At 48.1% G+C, this 22,810-nt stretch overlaps 1 protein-coding gene across 1 annotated transcript in view; it reads right to left on the bottom strand.

Annotated features, from left to right (window-relative positions):
• Window positions 1-8,230: 8,230 nt before the first annotated feature.
• The window catches only part of LOC119455797 (facilitated trehalose transporter Tret1-like), a 31,018-nt gene continuing 16,438 nt past the window's right edge, over window positions 8,231-22,810 (bottom strand). The window contains 3 exon segments of the mRNA XM_037717266.2: window positions 8,231-8,364; window positions 8,367-9,437; window positions 13,128-13,370. Of these exon segments, the coding sequence (XP_037573194.2) occupies window positions 8,243-8,364; window positions 8,367-9,437; window positions 13,128-13,370 (1,436 nt within the window). The 3' untranslated portion in view covers window positions 8,231-8,242.

The following is a 22,810-nucleotide window of genomic DNA, read 5'->3' on the forward strand; positions in this document are numbered from 1 at the left end:
AGCGAGCTGCGCCATGAATGTACTGGGTATGTGCCTGCACTCCAGGGAACATCTCGCCAACTTGAATCCCTGAGTATGTGACCGTCTCATTGGTCGACTCCTTCCCCAGCACGCCTCTTCTCCTCTGCTGGTCACGCGACTTCGCCTCCCCCGGACAGACGGCAAAGGGTCGACTAAGAACAGCTTCGTTATTACAAAACTAAAGGCGAATTCGGCAAATCGTACCGGTGTGCACCAGGGCACCCCATTGTGCCGTTCCTTCCAATCATGGTCGCACAAGGGCGCCTGGGTGCACATCGGTGTGATAGTAGGCGTATCTACGGGGGGGGGGGGGGGGGGCACTTGTCCCCCCCCCCCCCCCACTGTCAAAAGTGTGTGTGGAGGGGGGGGGGCAAAGTATGCCATTTGCCCCCCCCCCCACTCCTGAAAGCAAGCACTTTTGGCTGCACGCCGGAAAGTCCAACCAAACTACAGCTGAAGCTAAATTTTCTTAATAGAGTAGTAATGCTTTTCTTTACTACGTATCCCCTGCTTGGGCAGAGAGGATTGTCTTTTGTGCCTCCTTGTAATGCGCTGTAGCAGGTGACGCGCGGGATTCGCCATACACGCTCTCACATCGCGAAGAAGGCCTGGCTCTGGACAGTTCCCGCCCTATCAAATTGCCGCTTGCGCTACTTGCACCATGTCCAGTTTTTTGGGACCGCCTAAAGGTGTTTGAAAATGGAATCGGCTTGCTATATTTAACCTGCGGGCGAGGGAATGGAGAGGTCCGGAGAAAGTATTATAATCAGCCACGCCCAACGATTGGTGTGCCTTTTACAGCATGAAATGGTTGGATAATCAAAAAGAGATAGTCAACATAGCATTGCAGTCTCAATATCTTATTGCCATCAGAAATCTAATTAAACCACTTACAAGTCTAACTGTTGAATTTCATTGTGTAATCACGACTTGTCGTAGATATTTACTTGAAAATGACCTTGGTCGAACGTGTATCTACACGTTCGACGTTAGCCATTTCAATTCCAAAAGAACACTGAACTGAAGCTTTTTAAAGGCATGTGTCAATTCTGATATTTTCGATTTCTTGTTCAGGCCATTTCTAAATAAGAGCTACACTATTACTCATTTCCCGACAGGAGCAAGAGCAGGAGATATTTTATATTTTGAAGAAACGAAAGCCACTTTTTAGTGATGTGTACCGAAAATTTGAACTGTGTAGGTTGTTTATGTGCTTGAAACACCGCTACTGAATACTCGCTTTCTACAAATTTTTATGCTTTATACACGGCATTTAGTTGTTTTCCCCTGGCATCCTCGGTAAACTATGTGTGGCACGGTGTTTATACTTATTCGAAGTATGAAGCAATGTTCAGAGTGACGAGTGATATATGTTTATTCTGTGTAGGTTTATTACAGCCTTTGTAGAAAGTTACTCATTGAAGTGTTTCAGGGTGTCATACTACCGCTAGTCGAAATGTTTCCCAGACTCCTAAAACTGCACGAGATGCGGATTTGAAGTTCCGTGACAATAAGGAGAAGTTTAAGCGCAATGCGTTGTGAAACTTTCACTTACCTGCTTAAATTCAAGTGTTGCCGATTATTAATAAACCCTGGTTTTCCCATGTGTTTTCGTGCATCATACGAGATTCGTAGTTTTTCTCCGGTGTCCTCGGTGAGCTAAACCAGGCATCTTGTTTATATCTGGGGAAAATTAAGGGCATGATATGGGCAATATGTAGATAAGGCAGAAAGTTGGGCTAGTTGGTAACGAGTATAGTAAGACACGATTACTAGAGAAAAAAAAATGGCACAGTTTCGCCCTAAGGGCGAAGCAATGAATGCGATAGCAACACAGCAATGTCATACAAAGTAAGGTGAGCGGCTTTGGTAGCAATATGAATTGTAGTAAACATGAGCTGATTAAGTAAGCAGGTGTGCTGCGGCGTAAGTAGACCGACATGAAGAGAGACTCGATGACCACGAGAAGGCGCGTGTGAAATGGTGGTGTTGATGAGAAGCGCTTCCCGTGGGCAGCGCGTGCGAAGGGACACACCTGTAGCTCTGCACTGCCGATCCGGGCAGCATTGCATGGGTAGCGTGCGTTGGAAAATGTGGCCCGACTATTACTAACTAAATGAACAAGCGTGGTGTGAGCGCGCACAAACAAACATGAATAGATCACACTGAATGACTGCAGACAACAACTGTCAAAATGCTGGCAGCAAGCTCGTACGCCGCAGCGGCGAAGGTACGTGCGGTCTATCGCTTCAACGGAAACTGAGCGGCGAATGCACGGCGCATGAAGGTGAGAGCCGTGGGGAGATAAGAGATGGTGCGGGCGAGCGACGAGCGCGGTTGTAGGCAGAGTAGAAGTGCGCCCCCCCGCTCCCTCCGGTGCTGGCTTTCCGCTTCCTTGCTGGCGCGTGGGAGATTGAGTGCGTTCGCTGTCCGTGATAGCGCGCGCCCCCGCACGCTTCCGATCGGGCATACGGCGCGCGGCGAAGATTTTATCTATAGGGAACCTCACGGCGATGGCAGAAATCCGGTATAAGTGTCCATATAATTGCTATCGCAATAAAAAAAACAGGGACAAGAGCAAGAACACGGGACCACGCTGTAGATATGTAGACAATGTTCAGTGTAGATATGTAGACCGTGTATGTAGATATGTAGTAGATGTAGTAGATATGTATGCAGATATGCACACAGTGTAGATATGCAGACAATATGTAGGCAATGTTCCAGAGTGGGTTAAATTCGCCTTTTCCAATAGAATAGACGGCTGCGCTGTCGTAGTTACAACTACAACTGAAGTCAAATTTTGCGAACATAGGGGGAACAGTACGCCAAGTTTATGTGCGATGGTAAATGCGTGTTCATTAAATACAGCTTTTAAAATACTGTAAGCAAGTATTCGAAAGCATCACGCTGCTGTTATTAGGTAGGTTTTCCAATGTCCCAAGAGAAGTCTGCGTTTCAGATACTTTATACTTTGTACTTGAAAATGCTGTCTATTCCGTCAATGTGTTGCCAAGATTTAACGTTTCTGGCTCATTTAGATGTGTTGAACCCTCATTTTTTACTTTGTACTTTTTCATACGTGATATATTGGGTTCGCCTGGTGTCCTCACTGAAATAAACGAAGCAGCTTCTTTATATTTTGTGACTCTGAGGACAAGGTAATGTTTGATGTGTAAGTAAAATTCAAAATAGGTAATTGGGACTTTCTCAATAAATCACGTAAAGAAGACGTAAACGGCGTTATCGATCTCGTCAAGGCTGAATGTTTTAAGCACACAAAGACGATAGTCTGCGACAACGGGCCGGCTTTCCGGAATGCGAAGTTATCAAAGTGGGCACAAGAGCACAGGATAACGATCAAGTATTCTTCTCCGTACCACCCGGCAGCAAACGGCCTAGCGGAACGCGCCATACGAGACGTCAAACAGTTTCTGAAGATGTATCCAGACTTCGCAGGTGGCTGGAAGTGCTGCCTCGAGGCCGCTGTGAAACATCACAACAGATCGTACACCACTGGTTTAGGCTGCAGTCCTCATTTTGCCACTTCGGGCACAGCGCCCATACTTCCTGCAGATCGTGAGCTAGGCCTCGTAGAAAACCTCCAACTCAATGAAGTCAAGAAAACTGTAAAATTTTGAACAGGAGGTCTACAAGCGCCGCATGAAGAGAAACTTTGATAAGAGACACAACAGCGAGATACCGGACATACAACCTGGAGACTATGTCCTTATAAGGAAAGGAACTGTACCTTCAAACTCCAAATTTTACGGACCATTTGAAGTGGTTAAGACCGCATCCCAGCATGGAATATTGAAGAACGTCTGGTACACTGGGGCGTCCAGTCAAATGGAGTGTGCTTCCATTGGGAACACATTCAAGTATTACACCAGGAGGTGTAATCAAAAGAAGACCGGAAGAGTGAAGCGGTCTGCGCTGGATGCACGAAAGAAGACGAAGAGGGTGACTAGGGAAGAAGTGAAGAGGAAGGAAGTGAGATTAAATGTCGGACGACACCCGTCTCACTGAGATTGTCTTTTATATAGCCGTTCTAGTTAATAACGCTAGAATATATATATATATATGTGTGTGGGGAGAGAGAGAGAGCGTCCGATCGTTTGCGCTTTGCCCCCCCTCCACCCCTCCACTCGAGTAGTTGGTACACCACTGGATGTGATTTGCCCAATTCACCATAAAGTAGCGCCAACTCTCCGCCCCTTCGCCTCCGCCTCCTCTACTAGCATAGGGAGCTTACATGCAACGCAGCTTTGCATGTAGGCTCCCTATCCTAGCAGCTGCAGCAGCGCCTCTTTGGTGTCCACAAGGAAACTACAGACGCGAGAGCCAAGAGCATGGCCGAGCTCGACTGGCAAGCGCTCGCTAGCGCAGGAGCTGCGTCTTCGGCGCCCATCGTTGCCTCGGCATGCGTGCTGCGTTCCATCAAGTAACAAAGCCGGCAGATCCCACGCTCTGTGGGAATCGATGTTATGCGTAGCAGTGTGCCGGGAGCCTACCAAGTTAACGAAACGACCATGGGAGCACCAAGACGTAGGCGGCTCTTTCATGACCTACATGACACACATGTCAAGACATTCATGTCATGAGTCCTCAGGAGTCCCTTTAGCTACACCTATGAGACCTTTAGCCAAAAGCCTTAGTCATGCTTGTCACTATGACTTCTACCAGCATCATTTAGTGTTTCCTTCACTTAGTACCCCCGTTCGAACCCATTCCAGTGGTTTTTGAGGGTTAATCTTTTTTTGCTGAGTCGTAATTTTTGCTCATTCATGGTAATGTCTGTGACTTCTACCATTATACTTTAGTGATTCCTTCACTTAGTACCCACGTCCGAACCCATTTCAAGGGTTTTTGAGGGTTAAGCTTTTTGCGCCGAGTCATTGCCATTTTTATTCAGTCACGGTCATGACTATTACTTCTACCCATGATCATCTTTTAGCGATTCCTTCACTTAGTAAACACGTCAGAACCCATTTCAGTGGCTTTTGAGTGTTAATCTGTTTTTGTTAAATCATTGTTATTCATGTGAAGTCATGCTCATGACTATGGCTTCTACCACCATCCTTTAGTGATTCCTTCATTAGTACCCACGTCAGAACCCATTTCAGTGGCTTTTGAGTGTTAATCTTTTTTTCACTGGGTCATTGCCATTTTAGGTGGCTGTTTCATGGCCTACATGACACACATGTCATGAAATTCATGTCATGACCTATCATTTAGGTTCGACACACACTGTTATCATACTATGCCAATTTTGGTGCCTACCAAGTTAACGAAGTGACCGTGAAAGCACCAAGACGTAGGCACCTGTTTCATGACCTACATGACATAAAACATTTCATGATATTCATGTCATAACCTATCGCTTATGTTCGTTATACACTCTTGTCATACTATGCCAATTTTGGTGAATACCAAGTTAACGATACGACCATCAGAGCACCAAGACGTAGGTGGCTAGATAGATAGATAGATAGATAGATAGATAGATAGATAGATAGATAGATAGATAGATAGATAGATAGATAGATAGATAGATACTGTCAAAGTGGCAAATGTTCGCCAAGAAATGCTTCGCATTTAAAACGCGAAAGCGAGTGGACGCTCAAGATGGTGCTTACTCGACCTTCCAAAAAACATAGTGCGTCTCGTTTGATCACCTGCGATTTCTCAGCGGCGCCGAGATAACCCGGATGACCGTTGCCAGCGCAGTGGCATTGCCTTTAGGAGCGTCATAAAGCGCGTGTGGATGCAAACGCACTCGCGTCCGGCCGTACTTGCTTGCGCGTGGGGATGGTTTTTGCCAGTACATACGTTTTGCTGATTTAAATCTTCTATGAAGCACTTCCGTGACACGGTGCAGGCTTAAAATAGTGCACAAGTGGTAACCGCACCATCGTACCACAAACCTGCCAGTGTAAAGCCCCTGAAAAAAAAAAAATAGGGTTCATTTTCAGGGGCACTGTATATTGACTGATTGAATACCGCATATTTTTACGCTTTCGGACAGAACAAAAATCGCGCTACTTGCTTCTACATACGTTCCATTGTCGTACTCAACGTTACCTTTTGGAATTTTGTCTTCTCTCGAACCTCTCCCACTTCACCGCTCCGAACCGCACCGCCTTCGTGTGCGGGATAATTGCACATGCCCATTTTTCCGGCCAAGCGCCATGCTCCCACACGCTTCGCATCTCAACTAACTTGATTTACAAACTACAAAACGCACGTGAGAGGAGGTGCCTGCACATTGACACGAATTAATAAACTTTATTGAAGTCCTGCAGATCGTGACTGATGACGAAGCGGGTAGCTCCCACGTAGGGACCGACAGGCCAAGCCTCTCAGCCATATCGCGGGCCTGCTGGACAGCCCAGAGTTGGACAGCTAGAAGCGCGCTGCGCAGGGCCGCATCCCACCTGGCTGTCGTCTGCTTGACGCACCGTCGTTTGCATCCTTTCTGCCACTCTTTTTACCATTTTATTGATTATAGGTCGGTGGGGAATAAAGTAACTGTTTCCGCCACCGAGAATCAAAACTACATGCAGCACAGTGAAACGTCTGTCAAAGCTCCATGCAGTTGCGGTAGGGTCTCCGACACGACCAGCGTCCGGTCGGTGCTCGGGGCCGCTCATTAAGGTCAAGGTGACAGCGACGCCACCAACTTTTCAAAAAAAGAAAATACCTCAGTGGGAAGCCCGCCCTATACCAACTAGTACACTATCTAGTACACTCTAGCAGCGCAGTATTTGCGATGAACGCCTCAAAAAAAAAAAAAAAAAAAAAAAGCTGAAAATCCCAAGTCACCCGACCCATCCGGAAGTGACGTCAACGCAGCGTCGGAGTTGCGGTGAAATCCGTCTCTGCTCGGCAGATCAACGAGGAGCGCTCCGTCGCGTAGCGGGTTGATCCCAATCGACCAGGGGAAAACGCAAACTTGCTCTAGATCAACCAGTGGAATTCACCAAGAGCGTGATCGGGCACACTGTCAAAGCATGTGTTCTAACATGGCTATCGCCCCACACTCGCGGCAAGAAGCATCAGTATTAGTATCGGGGTAGATCTTATATGTAAAAGGAAGGGATTAGGATAAGTGCACGTCTGCACAAGGCGTAGTGTTAAAGCTTGTGCCCGGTTAGGTTTTTTTTAGTTTTTTTCCAGGGGCTTTACGTTCCCAGGCACCGGCGCGCCACCCTTCTCGTCTCGGAGGTCACACGCGGACTTCTTGGCAGTGCCGTTAGATGGGGCAGCGTGTCCAGATAGAAAGGCGAGAGTGGTGCCCGGTTGCCGCCTGGTGCGTTCCTCAGCGCTCGCATGCATCGGCGCGCCATGCATTTCGTAGGCAAGGCGCGAAAATTTTCTACGGCAAAGCGCAGACGGCGACAACTTAATGAAGGAAAAGGGAAAGCGGACTTTGTTTCGCGGGGCTTGCCTATCGCTCGTGAATTTATGTATTTTATTGTAATCTCTCTATAGCGTTTAGATGGCATTACTTTTTGTTTGTGAAACAGTTTGTGCGAGCGCTTCTGGAGAAAGCCAGGATGGTACATGTATCGTAATGGAATACCAGAAGAAGTTGTATTCGTTTGAGATATCAGCTCGTGCTGCTAAAAAAACTTGCGGCAGAACCCATCTCATGATGACTCTCAACGGCAATGCGTTAGAATGTAATCAGTATAGCGACACAACATATTGCCACTGTAGAAACGAGTTATGTATGATGCATGTACTGAAGCAGGACTCCTTTTTCGTGCTTCCCTAAAATGACCTGGCGCCACGTAGCGCCGTCGTTTGTTTCGAAACGTATGATGACTGGCACTGGTCTCCAACTCGCATCAGTCATTGGGCCGCATAGAGAGCTCACACTCGTAGCTGCCTAAGTCGCAGTGTGTCGTGTGGGAGGCTGAGAAGGTCGCGGATTCCAGATTTAGGCAACTCTGAGAAGAAAGCTGGCAGATTTTGGCAGATTTTGGTCGACAGAAGCGTAGGCAGCATACCCGCCGCCGACCGTTCAAAACCCCTGCGCTAGATTCTAACCATGTGCGGTAAACTGGCGAAGCTGAATAATTAGGGCATTCGTTCACTTTTAGACTAGAGAAAAACATGTATCGCAGTTCTCGAGGAGGTGGCTTTCAGAGCCAAGCATGAATGTAAGATGAGGCTCAATATGGCTACATAAAATGCTTTCTCCACGCCTACGATTTTAAAGATGACACATTACCACTTCGCCGACATTGTTCAGCTGTGGTGGTGGCAATTTCTTGCCGAAGTATCTTTCTATTTCGTCCAGGGTTTTTCCTTTAGTCTCGGGCACAAATATCACAAATAAACGAAAGTCACTGCCAGAAAGCTGGCGTACAGCCAGTACGTAGCAGCAGTACCCATCAAGCGGGACAGGTCGGTGTATGTCTTGGTGACTAGAAAGCCGAAGGAGTAGTAGAGAACGATGCACACAGCAGTCGCGACACCCTTAGTTTTCAGAGGCAGGAGTTCGCCGACGTACACGAATGGCAAGGGACCGAGCCCTAGCGAGTATCCAGCGAAGTACACCGACATGGAGGCCAGTGGAAGCCAGGCATAGTTGTCGAGGAAGTGTTGGTTTTTCGTTTGCTTCATGTAGAAGCACACACCCAGCACTGCCAGGCTGACTGCTGACGAGGCGGTGGAGACGATGAAGAGCCACTTGCGGCCTGCCTTGTCGGCGAGCACAGTGGCCACCAAGAAGGCCACCGACAGGATGCCACCCACCACGATGGTACAGTCGTCGGCAGCAATTGACACGTCGGCCTCCTGCAATATGTCTTGGGCGAAGAAGATGAGAACGCTGATCGCCGACCCCTGTTGCATGAGCAGAGTCAGGAGGGAGCACAGGAACGACCTGTAGACGTACGACTCCTTCAAGTCTCCGAAGGTCAGCTTCGTGGTTACGTCGACCGTGCAGGTTTCCAGAGCGGTGAATTCGTCTTCTACCTGTGGTCCCCGGTAGAACTGCAAGGCTTCCATGGCCTCCTTCCGTCGTCCCTTTTGTAGGAGCCACATTGGCGACTCCCGGACGTAGAATAGGAACGTCGCACCGTTGATGACTGCTGGGACGAGGCAGGCGGCGGCGAGCCACTTGTAGTTGAGCCACTTGCCCAGGGCGTAGCCGATCAGGATGCCCACCGTTTCGACAAAGTTGCAGCCGGTGTTCAGCGCCCCCCGGAGGTTGGCGGGCGTAACTTCGGCTACGAACACCGTGGACGCAGCAGAGGCGACGGACATTCCACCACCCGTCAAAAAGCGGCCTATGAACAGCAGTGCTGTAGAATTCGCGAAGGCGATGAACAGCCAGCCGGCAGCGAACCAGGCGGCCGACATCAACATCGTTCCCCTGCGTCCGGCCAAGCTCAGCAGGTGACCTATAGTACGAATGAGAAGAAAGAAACATAGTCACATTTGCGGAATTTGAGCAAGAACAAAGCAGCTGCAAGCGCGAAGTCGTATTTGAAGGTTGTTTGAATAAAAAAGTCGCAGCTTCGCCTGGAAGGTGAAGCATCGATTGCGATAGCAAATTATTGGACAGCTGTACAAGGTAAGGATAGTGGTTTTATTGGCAGTATAAACTTGTAAACATAGGCAAACTAACGACATTAACAAGCACGGAGCCACGCGCGCACAACCGAACTTGAACGCATCGCACTCGATGACCGCGGAACTTCACTGTCAAAACGCTGGAGTGAGTCAGCGCTGCCGCAGCAGTGCGCGAATTGAGCTTCGTGACGGCGCTCGCATCAACGCGATATTAATCGCGATAACACAGGGAGGGCGGACTGTGCCCACGCCGCAGATGGCTTTCACAATACAGCCGCGTGGGCGGCCGCTCGCGGAACAGAACGTCCCCTCTCCCGCATCCTCCCCCCGGAGCCATCTGGCCCGGCGGGAGCGCGTGGCCGCACTAATGCGCGGCCCCCCATCTGCCTACCGTCCCTCCGGGGCGTTGTTCCCGACTGGAAAACTGCGCGGTCCCTTCCCGCCCTTGCGTGCGCGAGCCGCGATTGCCGGCTCACCGTCGCATGCTTTCACTCGCACATACAGCGTACGGCGCGCGGCGACGATTTTATCGCCCGTGGACTTTATACGGAACCTCACGACGACTACGACGGCTACGGCAGAAATGCGCCTGGCGTGTACATATAATTGCTATCGCAATTAAACGCAGTTAACTCTATCCGAAAGAAAAATAATGACAGAAGGTTTGTGCGACCTTGCCGAATCACAGCCCAATTTCCAGTTAAGTTTCTTTCGATCAGGTACAATAACACCTTTGCTTGCCTGTAATTAAACTACATACTTTAAAATGTTGCCCAGATATGACTCAGGCGTTTGAAACCTTGGCCGCATAAAGCGGTTTCCAGCACTTGTTAAGGAATTTTCACAAACGCAGTAATTCATACAGCCACATTTTACCTAGCGAGAACACTGTAAAATATGTTTCTCCCCTCTCCATTCTATTTTCGTATAGTCGATATTAATAACATTTATAGTTCACCAGGGCTGCCGTTTGAAATCTGCGCCTTTCGTAAAACGCACTTGTAGCGCCCCGGGTTACTTGTGTAGGTAATTTATTGCGAAGCTAGGTCGCAATGATACCTTACACTTTTAACTTTGCCTACAAGTCACCCACATAACCTTTCACCTTTTTCTACCAAATGCAAGCTTGGTGTGACGGAGCGTTCTCTTGGGACGCTGGGGAAAACCGTGAAAGGACCACATAGCACTTTTAAACACTTGCTAAAGAATTTTTTTACAAAGGCTGTAATGTGCACACGCATTTGACTTCTCAAACAAATGTGCATAGTATTTCTCCCATCCTGGCTTGATGTCGATCACCTTGGTGGCGTTCATAGCTCTCCCAACGCGGCGGGCTAAACTGCTGCGTCGCTCGTAAAACACACATATAACGCTCCCGGATCGCGTGAATACGTAATTTATTGCTAAAGCCGTAATGATTCCACACTCCTTGAACTCCGTCGACATTTTACCCATAACAAGCCCCAAGTATAAACCAAATATAAACAAGGTGTCTTGTTTAGTTGATCGAGGACACCGGGGAGACCTACTACAAACCTCGTATAACGCATTAGCATACCGAAAAGGAAACGAGAGTTCAGTAATGATTAGCAACGCTCTAATGAAGCCAGAAAAATTAAAGTTCTGCGAAACATTACAATAACGTGCCCCCCCCCCCTCCCCCATTCCCAACACATTAGAACCTGGTGTCATTACAGCGCTCAGCCGCGCTGGCACTGACTGCCATCGAAGTGAGGTACTCCACACAGCTTTTCCCTAAAGCTTGTGTATAACTCCGCCTACAGCATCCGCTACTTTAAATAGATGAAGCTGCATAAAATTATAAGAGTGTACGAACGTGACCGCGTATGCTTTTAAGCGTAATCGTCGTTTTGGAACGTGATACGGAATAATTTATTTTCATTAAATCTTATGCGTATGCAGAAGCATGACGTCTTTTACGATGCGTAGCGTTATGGTTAAAGCACAGTCTCATAAAGAAATGCCTAGAAATATTTGCTTGTGAGTTACGAAGCACACGGTATACAAGGGTCACTGGCGCTTGTTCGCGAACAAAAACTGAAGGCGACTTAGAGTGATCAGTGGAGCAAACTGTTCGGAGAAAAGTTGCACTTCTCTGCGTCGGTTAGTCCACGTTTTTTGTTACTTTGTTGATTTCAGTTTCCCCTTCGACATGTTCTTAACGGCGAAATATGAAAACTACAGCTGCAACAAGGAGGAGTGAAGCACAAGTTGTCATAATATCGCGTCGATAGGCACCGAATGGGAAGCATCTTTCTTTTCAAGCGAAGCTAGTTATAAGGCACATATTTTGGTGGCGTCCGTGTACGCAAAAAACTATCAACATCAGCAATGGCTCGAGCGTCGTCGTCGTCTTCCACAGCTGGCTCGTTGCCGCTCATCATTCCAGCGTAGAATTTCACTTCTCTACTGTCGTCGTAATGGGGAGGCCGCGTTTACGGGGGTATGAGCCATTGCTTAAGGGGGTATGAACCATTCATTGTCTTACGTAACGGACAGATTTAATTTTGAAGCAGTTTAATTTTGAAGCAATTTAATTTTGAAGAATCGGAAGCGGAAATGGCTGGCGCACATGCTGCTAACCACGCCGCCGAGTAAACTTGAGACATCGAACGCAAGCGTTTGTGGTTCGACGACAGCTTGTCCCTCATCAGTGTGATCCGCTCCGACGAACAGCGACACAAGTATGAATGAAGGAAGAGATTCTAAGGCAGGATGAAGAACAAGGGCACATTCCAGTAAACATAAAGTTAAGGCAAAGGGGACGATTAGGTATACAAAGATAGAAGCTTCGCTTATCATCCATCTTCACGGAGTGGAAGGGCCGACGAATTTTTTTCCTGTGGAAGCGTGTATCAGCGTTACAGAAGCAGATGCGGTAGTTATTGCAACAGGGATGAGCGCACTCACTGCAGGTTCGCTCCACCGCAACAGGCATATCATAAACGTTGACCCGAGAGAAGCGCGTGTTTAGCTGTTTCTCGTGTTTATGGCCGACGTATCGTAGCGCGAAGCATGCTGAAACAGCAAGTTACGTCGAACGTACTTCAATTACAAAAAAAAAAAAAAAAATGAGGACTGCTGGATTCGTCTAACGAATCTGTAAAGAACGTTGAAGGGACATGTCTGACGTGTCTTCAGCCATAGCCTTTCCCTAATAAATATGAAATTGCTACCGTCGTTGGTCCTCTCGGGTCAGCGGAGAAACTTGTAAGCGTTTCATATATTAACGTCTCTAAACAGACCGATAACCAAGGTTTAGCAATTTTTATTTAGCCCCTGATTGACCCACACACTTCAAATATTGCTTGAATATAATTTCCCACATTTCCTCAAGCTAAAATTAAGTGAAAACCGTAAAAGGAGGCACATAACGTCGCTGTAAAAACGTAAGAGTATTCGAACGAACGAAGTAGCTGTGTTTTCTTTCTCAAGTATAGCCTATATGTTCCGGAAACTTTAATTCCAAATGGTCTCCTCGTTGCATCATGGCTTACCCGAGATGACCCCGGCGACGAGGCCTCCGGCCAGCACGAGGGCACCGAACCACGCCGCAAAGTCTTCGCTGATGTGCATGGTGCGTCGCATGTCCGGCAGCGCCGGCGAAGAGTAGGCGCAAGTAAGACCCGTGGAGACTGTGCCGAAGTATGTAGCCGCCACCGCCAGGTACAGCCTGCGCCGACCGTGCGCTGCGGTATCACCGCCTTTCGGCGCTTCTGTGGCCTCACCGGGCACCGGCACTGCAAGCGGGAGTGGACGCGTAAGTCAGTTGCAGTTTTAAATAGAAGCTCTCTTTGCCTCTTGCGCCACAATTTACGGCGGCTGGCTGCCGCTGTCTTGCTGAGTATACAACTTAGGCTACTGGTTGTGTGCTCGAATGGACATATTCTATCACTGGGTACGTGCAAGTGGGATTATAGCACCGGGTGTGTCTAGAAATAGGGAACTTGGGCCACTGGGTATGAGTAAATGAACATCTGAAATTGCGTTTGGAAACGTTCTTGGCCAGTTCTCCGGGAAATGGGTATGTGCCACTGAATGGGTGTCCGAATAGACATGCAGAGCAAGAGGCAAGAAGTCATCAACAGAAAATCGAAGGAGTCGGTGGTAGAGAAGTGAAGTCGGCAACCAACGCTGCCGAGTCTAGAGAAAGAAGCGAGTTGTACAAAATGGCCATGCATTGAGCGAAGAGCTTCATACAAAAGAAGCGAAGACATTTCAGTAAACATCAAAGGAAGCGTCGCTTCTCACCCGTTCCCAGATATATGCGTGGGAATCGGTGGGGTTCCTCTTATTTTTTAGCAGCTTGGCATCACTTTTAAGGCGAAAGCCTTGGGTATATATGTTGGCGGTGCCCTTTCCGTGAACTTGGCGAAACTGTGCCGTGACGAAAAATGGCCGACGCCGCATAGAGTAAAAACACGTCTAAAAATGCTCGGATTGACGTCACATTTCTCAGGGAGGTTCCTGTACACAAAGTAAATTGGTGGCTTTTAAGAAAAAGTTGGTAAATTTCTGTCTGCGTGGGAATCGAATACGGGCCTCCGCTGTGCGAGACGAGCACGCTTCCCTGAAGCCACGGCTGCTCCATGGCTGTGGCTTACTAAAGGTGTGCCTAGTGCGTGCCTGAATGCACACGTCACGTGGTCACAGACACGTGCTCGTGACACTGCTCGCGCGTTCATCGTCGTCTTCCACAGTTATTTTGGAGGGTTTACGGTTGTGAGATTAGAAGACAGGACAAAAGAAGACACACAGGGACACACACGGCGCTAACTTCCAACTCCTGATTGTTGAAAGTTAGCGCCGTGTGCGTCCCTGTGTGTCTTCTTTTGTCCTGTCTTTTAAACGCGCTACCGTAAACCCTCCAAGATGCGTTGCCAACAAGCCCACATTCCAACCCTCGTGAACTTTATTCCACAGCTGGATCCGAGCCGCTGATCATGCCAGTGTTCCCATACTGCCCCATCGCGCTCGTGCCACTTCTCGCGCGTTCGTCGTCGTCTTCTTCCACAGCTGGCAGGGCCTTCACGTTTTACAAATGTGTGACACTTAATTGCTTACTTTTTGGTCAGTTTCGCCCGGTGTTTACGTGGTGAGGCAGAGAGCTGCATAGATTTGGCCTTCGGTTCCTCGGTAGGCTTTCTTGCCACAGAGAACATCAGGTGCCCAACTAAAAACAAACACTTACATGGTCTAGGTCAAACAAATAATCCATCAGTACTCTGTTTACTGCTTCTGTTGAAAAATGTTGATAACTGTAGTGGCTAACGCGAATGTCCAGTCACCGTTCATTCATTATCATGAAGGCTCTTACCACAGCGCCTGTGGTTCAGCGTGGCGTCACGGTTTTCAAAGTGTCTTCTTTTTCTTTGGTGTATGCTGTCCCAAGGCGCAGTCGACGAATTAGTGTCTCGAGATTTTCTAAATATTTACATCTAGCTGGTATTTGAGTTCAGGACCCACACCGTAAAGAATTCATTTTTTAGTATTTCCATTGAACGACGTTTACATACACAAGTTCATCTTTAGCACTCCTAATATTTGTTGCGTGTCCATTGGTGATAAAGGGATCAGTTGGATTCCTGCATCTTTACGGGCCGATTATGCCAACAAGTCTGTTAATTTGTTGCCTGCTATTCCAGCATGACCCGGAACCCAGTGTGATTTTACTTCGTGGTTTCTTTCAGTAGATTGGGTTAAACCGTTCAGTATTGCGTATGTTATTCGTGCGTGTGGTTGGCTGTCATCAATATTTTCAAGACATGTTAAAGCCGATAATGAGACCGAACAAATTACCCACTTTTTTGATGTCTCATATGTTTGATAAAATAAGTGGCTTTGAGTATTGCTGATAATTCCGCTATTGTTGGTGACGACGTGCGTCCTAGCCGACATGTGTACTCTACCTGCAAGGACGGTATAATATGAGCTGCAGCGGCACTTTCTTTGATTACAGAACCGTCCGTGTAGACGTGAATACATTCCTGGTACTTGTCAAATAGCTGATGTAAAGCTAATTGTTTCGCTGTTAATGTGGAAACGTCGCTCTTATTTTAAGACCTTCGATTGACGTTTCTATTTTCGGTTCCTGTAGAAGCCATGGTGGGTAGCAGAGGTATGGGCGCCAAAAAATCAATCGTGGAAGTCGTGATTTATACTCTTGAAACATAGCGTGTATCTGTGCAACCGGACGGTTTTCTATCATTGAAAGAAGGGCGAGTGCAGAATACTGGGTAGAAATTCTGAAGAGATGTCGGCATGTTTCCAGGCTCCGAATTAAGGTGAAATGAGGTTCCCGCGCTTCTGCAATAGTTGATGTAGCTTGTGGGACTCCTAGACACACTCGCAAACTCCGAGCCTGCAATAGCTGTAGACAGCGAAGGAACGTCGCGAATAATTTGCGCAATACAGGAGCGGAGTAAACAATTCTCTAAGTGAACCTGAAGCAGGGATGCAGTTGTTTCATCCTTAATCGTACCTCGATTCTGCGGAGAACATTTATGACATAACTAATTTGGTCCTCCTGGGCGGTCAAATGATCGAAGCTGGTGGTCTAAAATCACGCCGAGAAAACGATGTTTCCGAACCAGCTCGATCTCATGGCCGTCTGTTGAAAGAACGGAATTTCGAACTTTTTTTTTTTTTTTGCTCGAGAAGGGCAAAACCATTGATTTGGCATGCCCCGTTCTCTTAAATAATCACTTATTGTATTTACAACTTCCTGCAGCCGGTGCTTAACAACCTCTACACACTTGTACGGTGTACAGATGCAAATGGCATCAGCATACATAGATATGTTTATGTCTGCCGGAAGTACTGCTGGTAAGCCTGCTATTGCTGCATTGAAGAGAAATGGAGTTCCTTGTGGAACTCCTTTGTTTATTGTGTATGCATCACTTTGTCCATTATTTGTATATATATATATTGTTCCCTTTGAGTTTGTGGGCATCGACTTATACGGTCCCCTTCCGCTTACACCGGCGGGTCACCGCTGGATTGTCACCGCCGTGGACCATCTCACTCGCTACGCTGAGACGGCAGCTCTTCCTTCTGGTGCGGCCTCTGAGGTCGCCGAGTTTCTCCTGCAAGCCATTATCTTGCGCCACGGTGCCCCTCGTGTTCTTCTAAGTGACCGTGGCAAGACATTTCTTTCCCATGTTCTTGCTGAAGTTCTGCAAGCCTCAAACACCATCCATAAGACCACCTCTGCGTACCATCCCCACACCAATGGTCTTACCGAGCGTTTCCATCGAACTCTGTCTGACATGATCTCCATGTATGTGAAACCCGACCACACGAACTGGGACACTATACTTCCTTTCGTCACGTTTGCATATAATAATGCCGTTCAACGCACAACAAACTACAGCCCCTTTTTCCTCGTGTACGGCCGTGCACCGTCTTTTGTTTTGGACACCAATTTTCTCTCTACGCCTTCTGTTCCATCCACATCTCTACCAGAGGAGTTCGCCGCCCGCGTAGCCCACTGCCGCGAAATTGCGCGCGCCCACACCGCGACCATTCAGGACACGAGGAAAGTCCGTTGTGATGCGACCCGTCGTGTCATTTCGTTCCGCCCAGGCGACGAAGTGCTCCTGTGAACGCCTGTTCGAGTGCCAGGGCTCTGTGAAAAATTTCTTCACAGGTACCGCGGCCCATATACCGTGCTTGAAAGAACATCTGCCGTGAACTATCGCGTAGCTCCTGTTACCTCGGTTACTGACCACCGTTGCCGCAGCACTGAAATTGTTCATGTCCCTCGCCTGTAAGCCGTATCTTCGGCGTTCCGACCGTTTCTGACTCGCTGCCTTACCGACCGCTTTCGTGAGGGGGGGAAGTTAGTGTGAGCGCTAACTGTGTAGTTCATCATTTTGTCGGGTTGGTGTTCGTGGGCTGTCTCGCACTGTGTGACAATACAAGAGCTCGGCCTTCGTCTCGGGCGTCGTCTCACAATATATATATATATATATATATATATATATATATATATACATATGCATCTGTCTCTCAAGAAGTTAGCGATTCATTTAGAAATCCTGCCATGCACTCCGAGCGTTGAGAGTCCAAGCCGGCCATGAAGGGTACTGACCGAGCCAAGGGCCTTCTGAACAGCCATAAACACAGCAACAGCAATGTTCCCACAGCTAATCTCGTGGTCGACAGACTTTACCAAGTCAAATACACAGTTATTGTAGATGTAAGTTTTATTGCGATAGCAACTATATGGACACTCCAAACGCATTTCTGCCGTCGGCGTCACCGTCGCCGTGAGGTTCCGTATAAAGTACAACGGCGATAAAATCGTCGCCGCGCACCGTACGCTGTGTGTGTGAGTGAAAGCGTACGGGGGTGAGCCAGCAATCGCGGCTCAATATAGTGCACGCGAGAGAGGAAGGCAGGCCGGAAGCGCGCGGTCTTCTTTCGCGTGCGAGGCACGGGGGCGAGGCGACGGAGAGAGGAAAGGAGGGTGTGCGTTCTGCTCCGTCGGCTGCTGCTCACAGCGCGGCCGCCATATCTTGAAAGCGATCTGTGATGTGGGCGAAGTGCGCGCCCGCGCGGGCCTCATCTTCAAAACGATCTGCGATAAGGACAAAGTGCATGCGCCGAGGGCCGGTAGCTTCGTATGCGCTGTGCTTTCGACGCTTAGTTCGCGTTGAAGCGAGACGAGAGGTAGCGCGGAGGTTAATTTGCCTGCTGTGGCTGGCGCGCTTTCTCCGGCGTTTTCACAGCGGGTTACCGCGGTCATCAAGCGAGATGTGTTCACGTTTACCTACGCGCGCGTGGCACCGTGCTTGTCTATTTAGTTGGTAAGCGAATGTTTACAACTTTATACGGCCCATTTAACTACTGTCCTTGCTTCGTTTAGCTCTCTACTAATTTGCTATCGCAATCTATGCTTTGCCTTTCGGGCGAAACTGCGACTTTTTCTAAAACCACCTGGTAGACAATTGCTTGACTCTATCCACCATTGCAGTATCGGTCATTTTTTCCATAACCTCTGAAACACATCTGGTGAAATTGACAGGACGGAACGAGTCAAGAGACAGGGGCGTCTTGCCAGGTTTTAGCAACGGGACCACGTTAGCGATCCTCCAACTCACAGAAACATGCGGTTGCTCCCACATCTTGATGGCGTGTAGGAGAGTGGACGTGCCTGTCGGGCCAAGGTGTTTCAAGGTCCAATACGAGATGCGGTCAGGACCAGTCGCTGTTGTTTGGCGTCTCTTCGAAAGAGCGCGCCACAGTTTTTGCAGAGAGAACAGAATATCCATCTGGGCATGCGGTAGATTGCAAGCAGTTGCAATCTGTTGCTGCATCGACAAAATAGATTGGTCTTCAACTGAGACAGGTTGTACGGAATCAACTAGTGCCGCGCAGAACGCGTTTGCAATTTCGCGTTCAGATGAGCCAAGAGCTGTAGCAAGGCTTTTGAAAGGGCTACATTGTGATACTGGATGGCCAAGGGCGTTTATTAACCGCCAGGTTTTCGGTAAAGGAGTCAAGGAGGTACGCGATGTATACAGAACTCACTCCATTGTCGCTGTTCCAGTTTTCGCGTGTCCCGGTTAGATTCTCGGTGTGCAGCTTGACTCTCTTGATAATCTTCCAAGCCGTCCGGAACGACTAACTGCTCAGAGTCGTTCATAGTCTGCGTCGACACTATAATGGCCTTCTGGAACAGTTATGTATACCGTAGCCCTGGAGTAATAACTAAGTACCGATGACATGAACGTGTCCATGTCGTCTACTTGGTTCAGTACCGCAGAATTATATTCTCGAAATAGTTGCCAATTAGTAAGTTTAGTGACTCTAGGAAATCTTGCCGGATGTATAAGGGAATGCGCTATGAAAATTGAGTAGTGGTCACTACCTCGTGCCTCATAATCTGTACACCATCTAATACCGCGCGCAAGATCAGATGAGACTATAGTCAGATCGAGACCGCTAGCGTAATTGTAGCCTCTTAAAATGTTACCGAACCGTCAGTAAGCACAATAAGGCCGCATGCGTCTGTAGCAATTTCTAAAGCTCTGCCTCTAGAGTCAATGTGGCTACTTCCCTAAGTAACGTTATGAGCATTGAAGTCACCGCAGAATAGGACTGGTCCCTGAATCGTTTGAAATAAATGCACAAAAGTTGACTCAGTAATTCGCGATGCTGGTTGCATATAAACGCAAACAATAGTCACTAGCAACTTTTAGAACTGAACTTTGCAGGCAACGAATTCAGGCACATCAGAAGCCGAGTAGAGAAGACAGGAAGGTAGATCGCGTCTGACGCATAACATAGTTCTGCTAGGGCTCGGAGTTAATGAAGATGAGTACATGACATAACTCGAAAGGTGAAAAAATTGGAGGACGCTTAAACTTCGCCTTTAAGAATAGAACGCGATAGCGTTATCGGCCGGGATCCGTTCGCATCGCATCGTTCGCATACGGCAAGTAGGCTTCATTCACTGCAACACTGAACGTGGGAAAGCCAGCTTACAAAGACCAAGCTTACACCGATGCCCTTAAAATCGGCTTCACTTTTAAACAGAAATGCATTGCTGGAAAGGCGTTTTTTCAGGGGTAATATAAGTGGTCTTATATTAAAATTTGAAGGCCGTAGCACCTTTTTTATTCTTTTCTTAATTGTTTGCTATTGCCCCGACGCGCGCACGTGTCCAAAACGAATTAGCAGGTGAAGTCCCAATTTGACCTGCCTAGGATGCGAGCGCCATCTGGATATAATTTTTTGCAAGTAGAGTACCCGAACGCGCGGCTGTAGGTCTGGTAGAAATGCTGGAAAAGGGGTTTGTGTTTCAGTTTCCTCGTAGCAGAATTAGGTTTTCTCATACATTCAAACTACAATCCGACGCCGATTGGTACACAATCCGACGGCGAATCCGACGCCGAATGGTAGAGTCGTACTTTACCATTTTTCTGACGGATTTCATTGTGAGAAATTCAATTTTTGTTCTCCAAAACCTTGCACGATGTGGAGGGCCTGCGCTGTCGAGGTGGTTGGGGTGGTTGGAAATAATTTTCTCCGCAACCCGCCGTCATCGCACAGCGACACCGGTTGCCGACGCCGGATTTTCTGCGACACGGGGTCCTTAACGCTGCGTTAAAATCGCGATCTACACCGGCATCGTTAAGGCGCACAACGGGGAACCTGTATTGCGAAACAAGCTTCCTGAAGTCTGCACTCTTAGATCGATTGCCATTTGCATTCCATTGAAATACGGCTGTGTTTCGAAAACGGTTATCCATCTGGCGAGTCATTATGCTATGTTGTAAGCTACTTCTGCAGTACCAACGGTTGTAACGAAAAAAACAGAACTCGCTCCTGGAAGGTTGTTCACCATAGGAAACGCCCGCAGAGTTGCTTTTAACGCAACAAAGAGCATAGACATCACTATATGTTGTTGAGACGATTCCGGTTCACGCGAGACTTGAGCAGGTGCTTGTGTTCTAGAACGGATGAATGCCCGCTGAGACTCATGTTGGCGGTCAACAACACTTGGCGACGTCTTTCCTTGGCTGTCTTTCCGGCTTGGTTTACCTTTCATCTCCTATAAACCATTAGCGATCATCGCATACGTTTTCTTACGCTCTGCTGATTGTGACGGAAGAGCTGCTTTCACTCTTGTTTTTACCTCTTGTTTTCTCTTGCTCTCTTTGAGAGTGAGAAATAAAAGAAAGAGAGGAAAAGGCAGGGAGCCCAACCAGTTTTTATGTGGTTTGCTACCCTAAAGTGGCAGAGCGAAAAGCAGGAAGATGAGGAAATAAGAAATGATGCGAGCGCGCACGCGCGTAATGTAGTAATGTAGAATTCTTGGTTTCCTCTTTAGTGTTCCTCTAATGAAAGCATACTGATGGCCGCTTTCGGACCGTGAAACATCGCTTTTCCAACTTGGATCGAGTTGTGTTACTTTGTACCACCCGGCCGTCCAGCAGTGAATATCTTGTCAAGTGCGAAGTGCCGCTGTGCTCTATTATTCAGATTTGCTTAAGCCATTCACCTCTCTCGCCCGGCCCCACTTCCTCCGGAAGAAAAAAAAATGAGAAGAACAAATGAAAGCTTCGGCACAAGTGCAAGCTGCCGGAAGTAAGCCGCCACCTGCGTTTGTTTAAAAGTACCAAACACAATGTGCTACACGCGCTGCCTGCCGCTCGCTCAGGAATTCGTGCCGATCGTCGTGTAGGGGTGAGGGGGCGCCTCACGTGGTATGGGCTGGTGTCTTCCGCATACGTAAGCGCACGGGTCTTTGCTCTGACAGCACTGCTTCGAGCCGATTGTTCTTCGCACTGTGGCACTGCGTGTCACATGTCAGTTACGGAGGCCGCATGTGTCAAATCCGCTGACTGAACAAACCTTTACAGAGTTCGCCCTAACCGTTTAACACGTAGTTTTCACGGTCTGCATGGGGAGCGAAAGCTCTAACGCTAGCACAACTGCGGATACCGGTTCAACTCAGCCTCGTATAGCGGTAGACCAGACGCCGATAGTTTTCCGTGTGCAAAGTCAATAGCGCAGTGCTTTCTAAGAGGTATCAGCAGTATAGTAGAGGGAACAACATTAAGCCAATAGACAGTGAAGCCGGGAAAGCACAGCGGGATTTTTTTTCTTTTTGTTGAAATGCAGAAATAATAAGGAAAAGGGGGAATGCTTCATTCATGTAATAATTTAACGTTGTGGAAAAGCCGGCGAGATACGATAATGCATAGCTGTTTCCAACGTCTCTATCCATTAATAATAAATACAAATACATAAATTAAAGGGAAACTCAAACATTCTGTTGTTTTACCTGCCAAACCCAACATGGAGGTTAAAGGGAGGCACCTCGGAAGAATAATTTTGTCCATCTAGAGTTCTTTAACGTGCACGCTATATGCATGGCACGAGAACGTCTTTGCATTTAGCCCCCATCTAAATGCGGCTTCCGCGGTCGAGAAGCGAAGCCGCGACCTCGTGTTTAGCAGCGCAATCGAAGGGAAATGAAAGATGCACGAAGTGCAGGTTGCCACCGGTGGCAATTGAACCCACATCTTGTGTATTACGCACGCGATTCTCTACCGACTGAGCCAAGGCGGCGGCTGTCCCGTAGCTCAGTTAGTAGAGGCAAGCGATGCACACCTCTGACAACCGTTCTACGCCCAATGATGATCGCGCTAAGACGTGTTCCACACGG

Source organism: Dermacentor silvarum, chromosome 6 (assembly GCF_013339745.2).
Source record: "Dermacentor silvarum isolate Dsil-2018 chromosome 6, BIME_Dsil_1.4, whole genome shotgun sequence".
Taxonomy (NCBI): Eukaryota; Metazoa; Arthropoda; class Arachnida; order Ixodida; family Ixodidae; genus Dermacentor; species Dermacentor silvarum.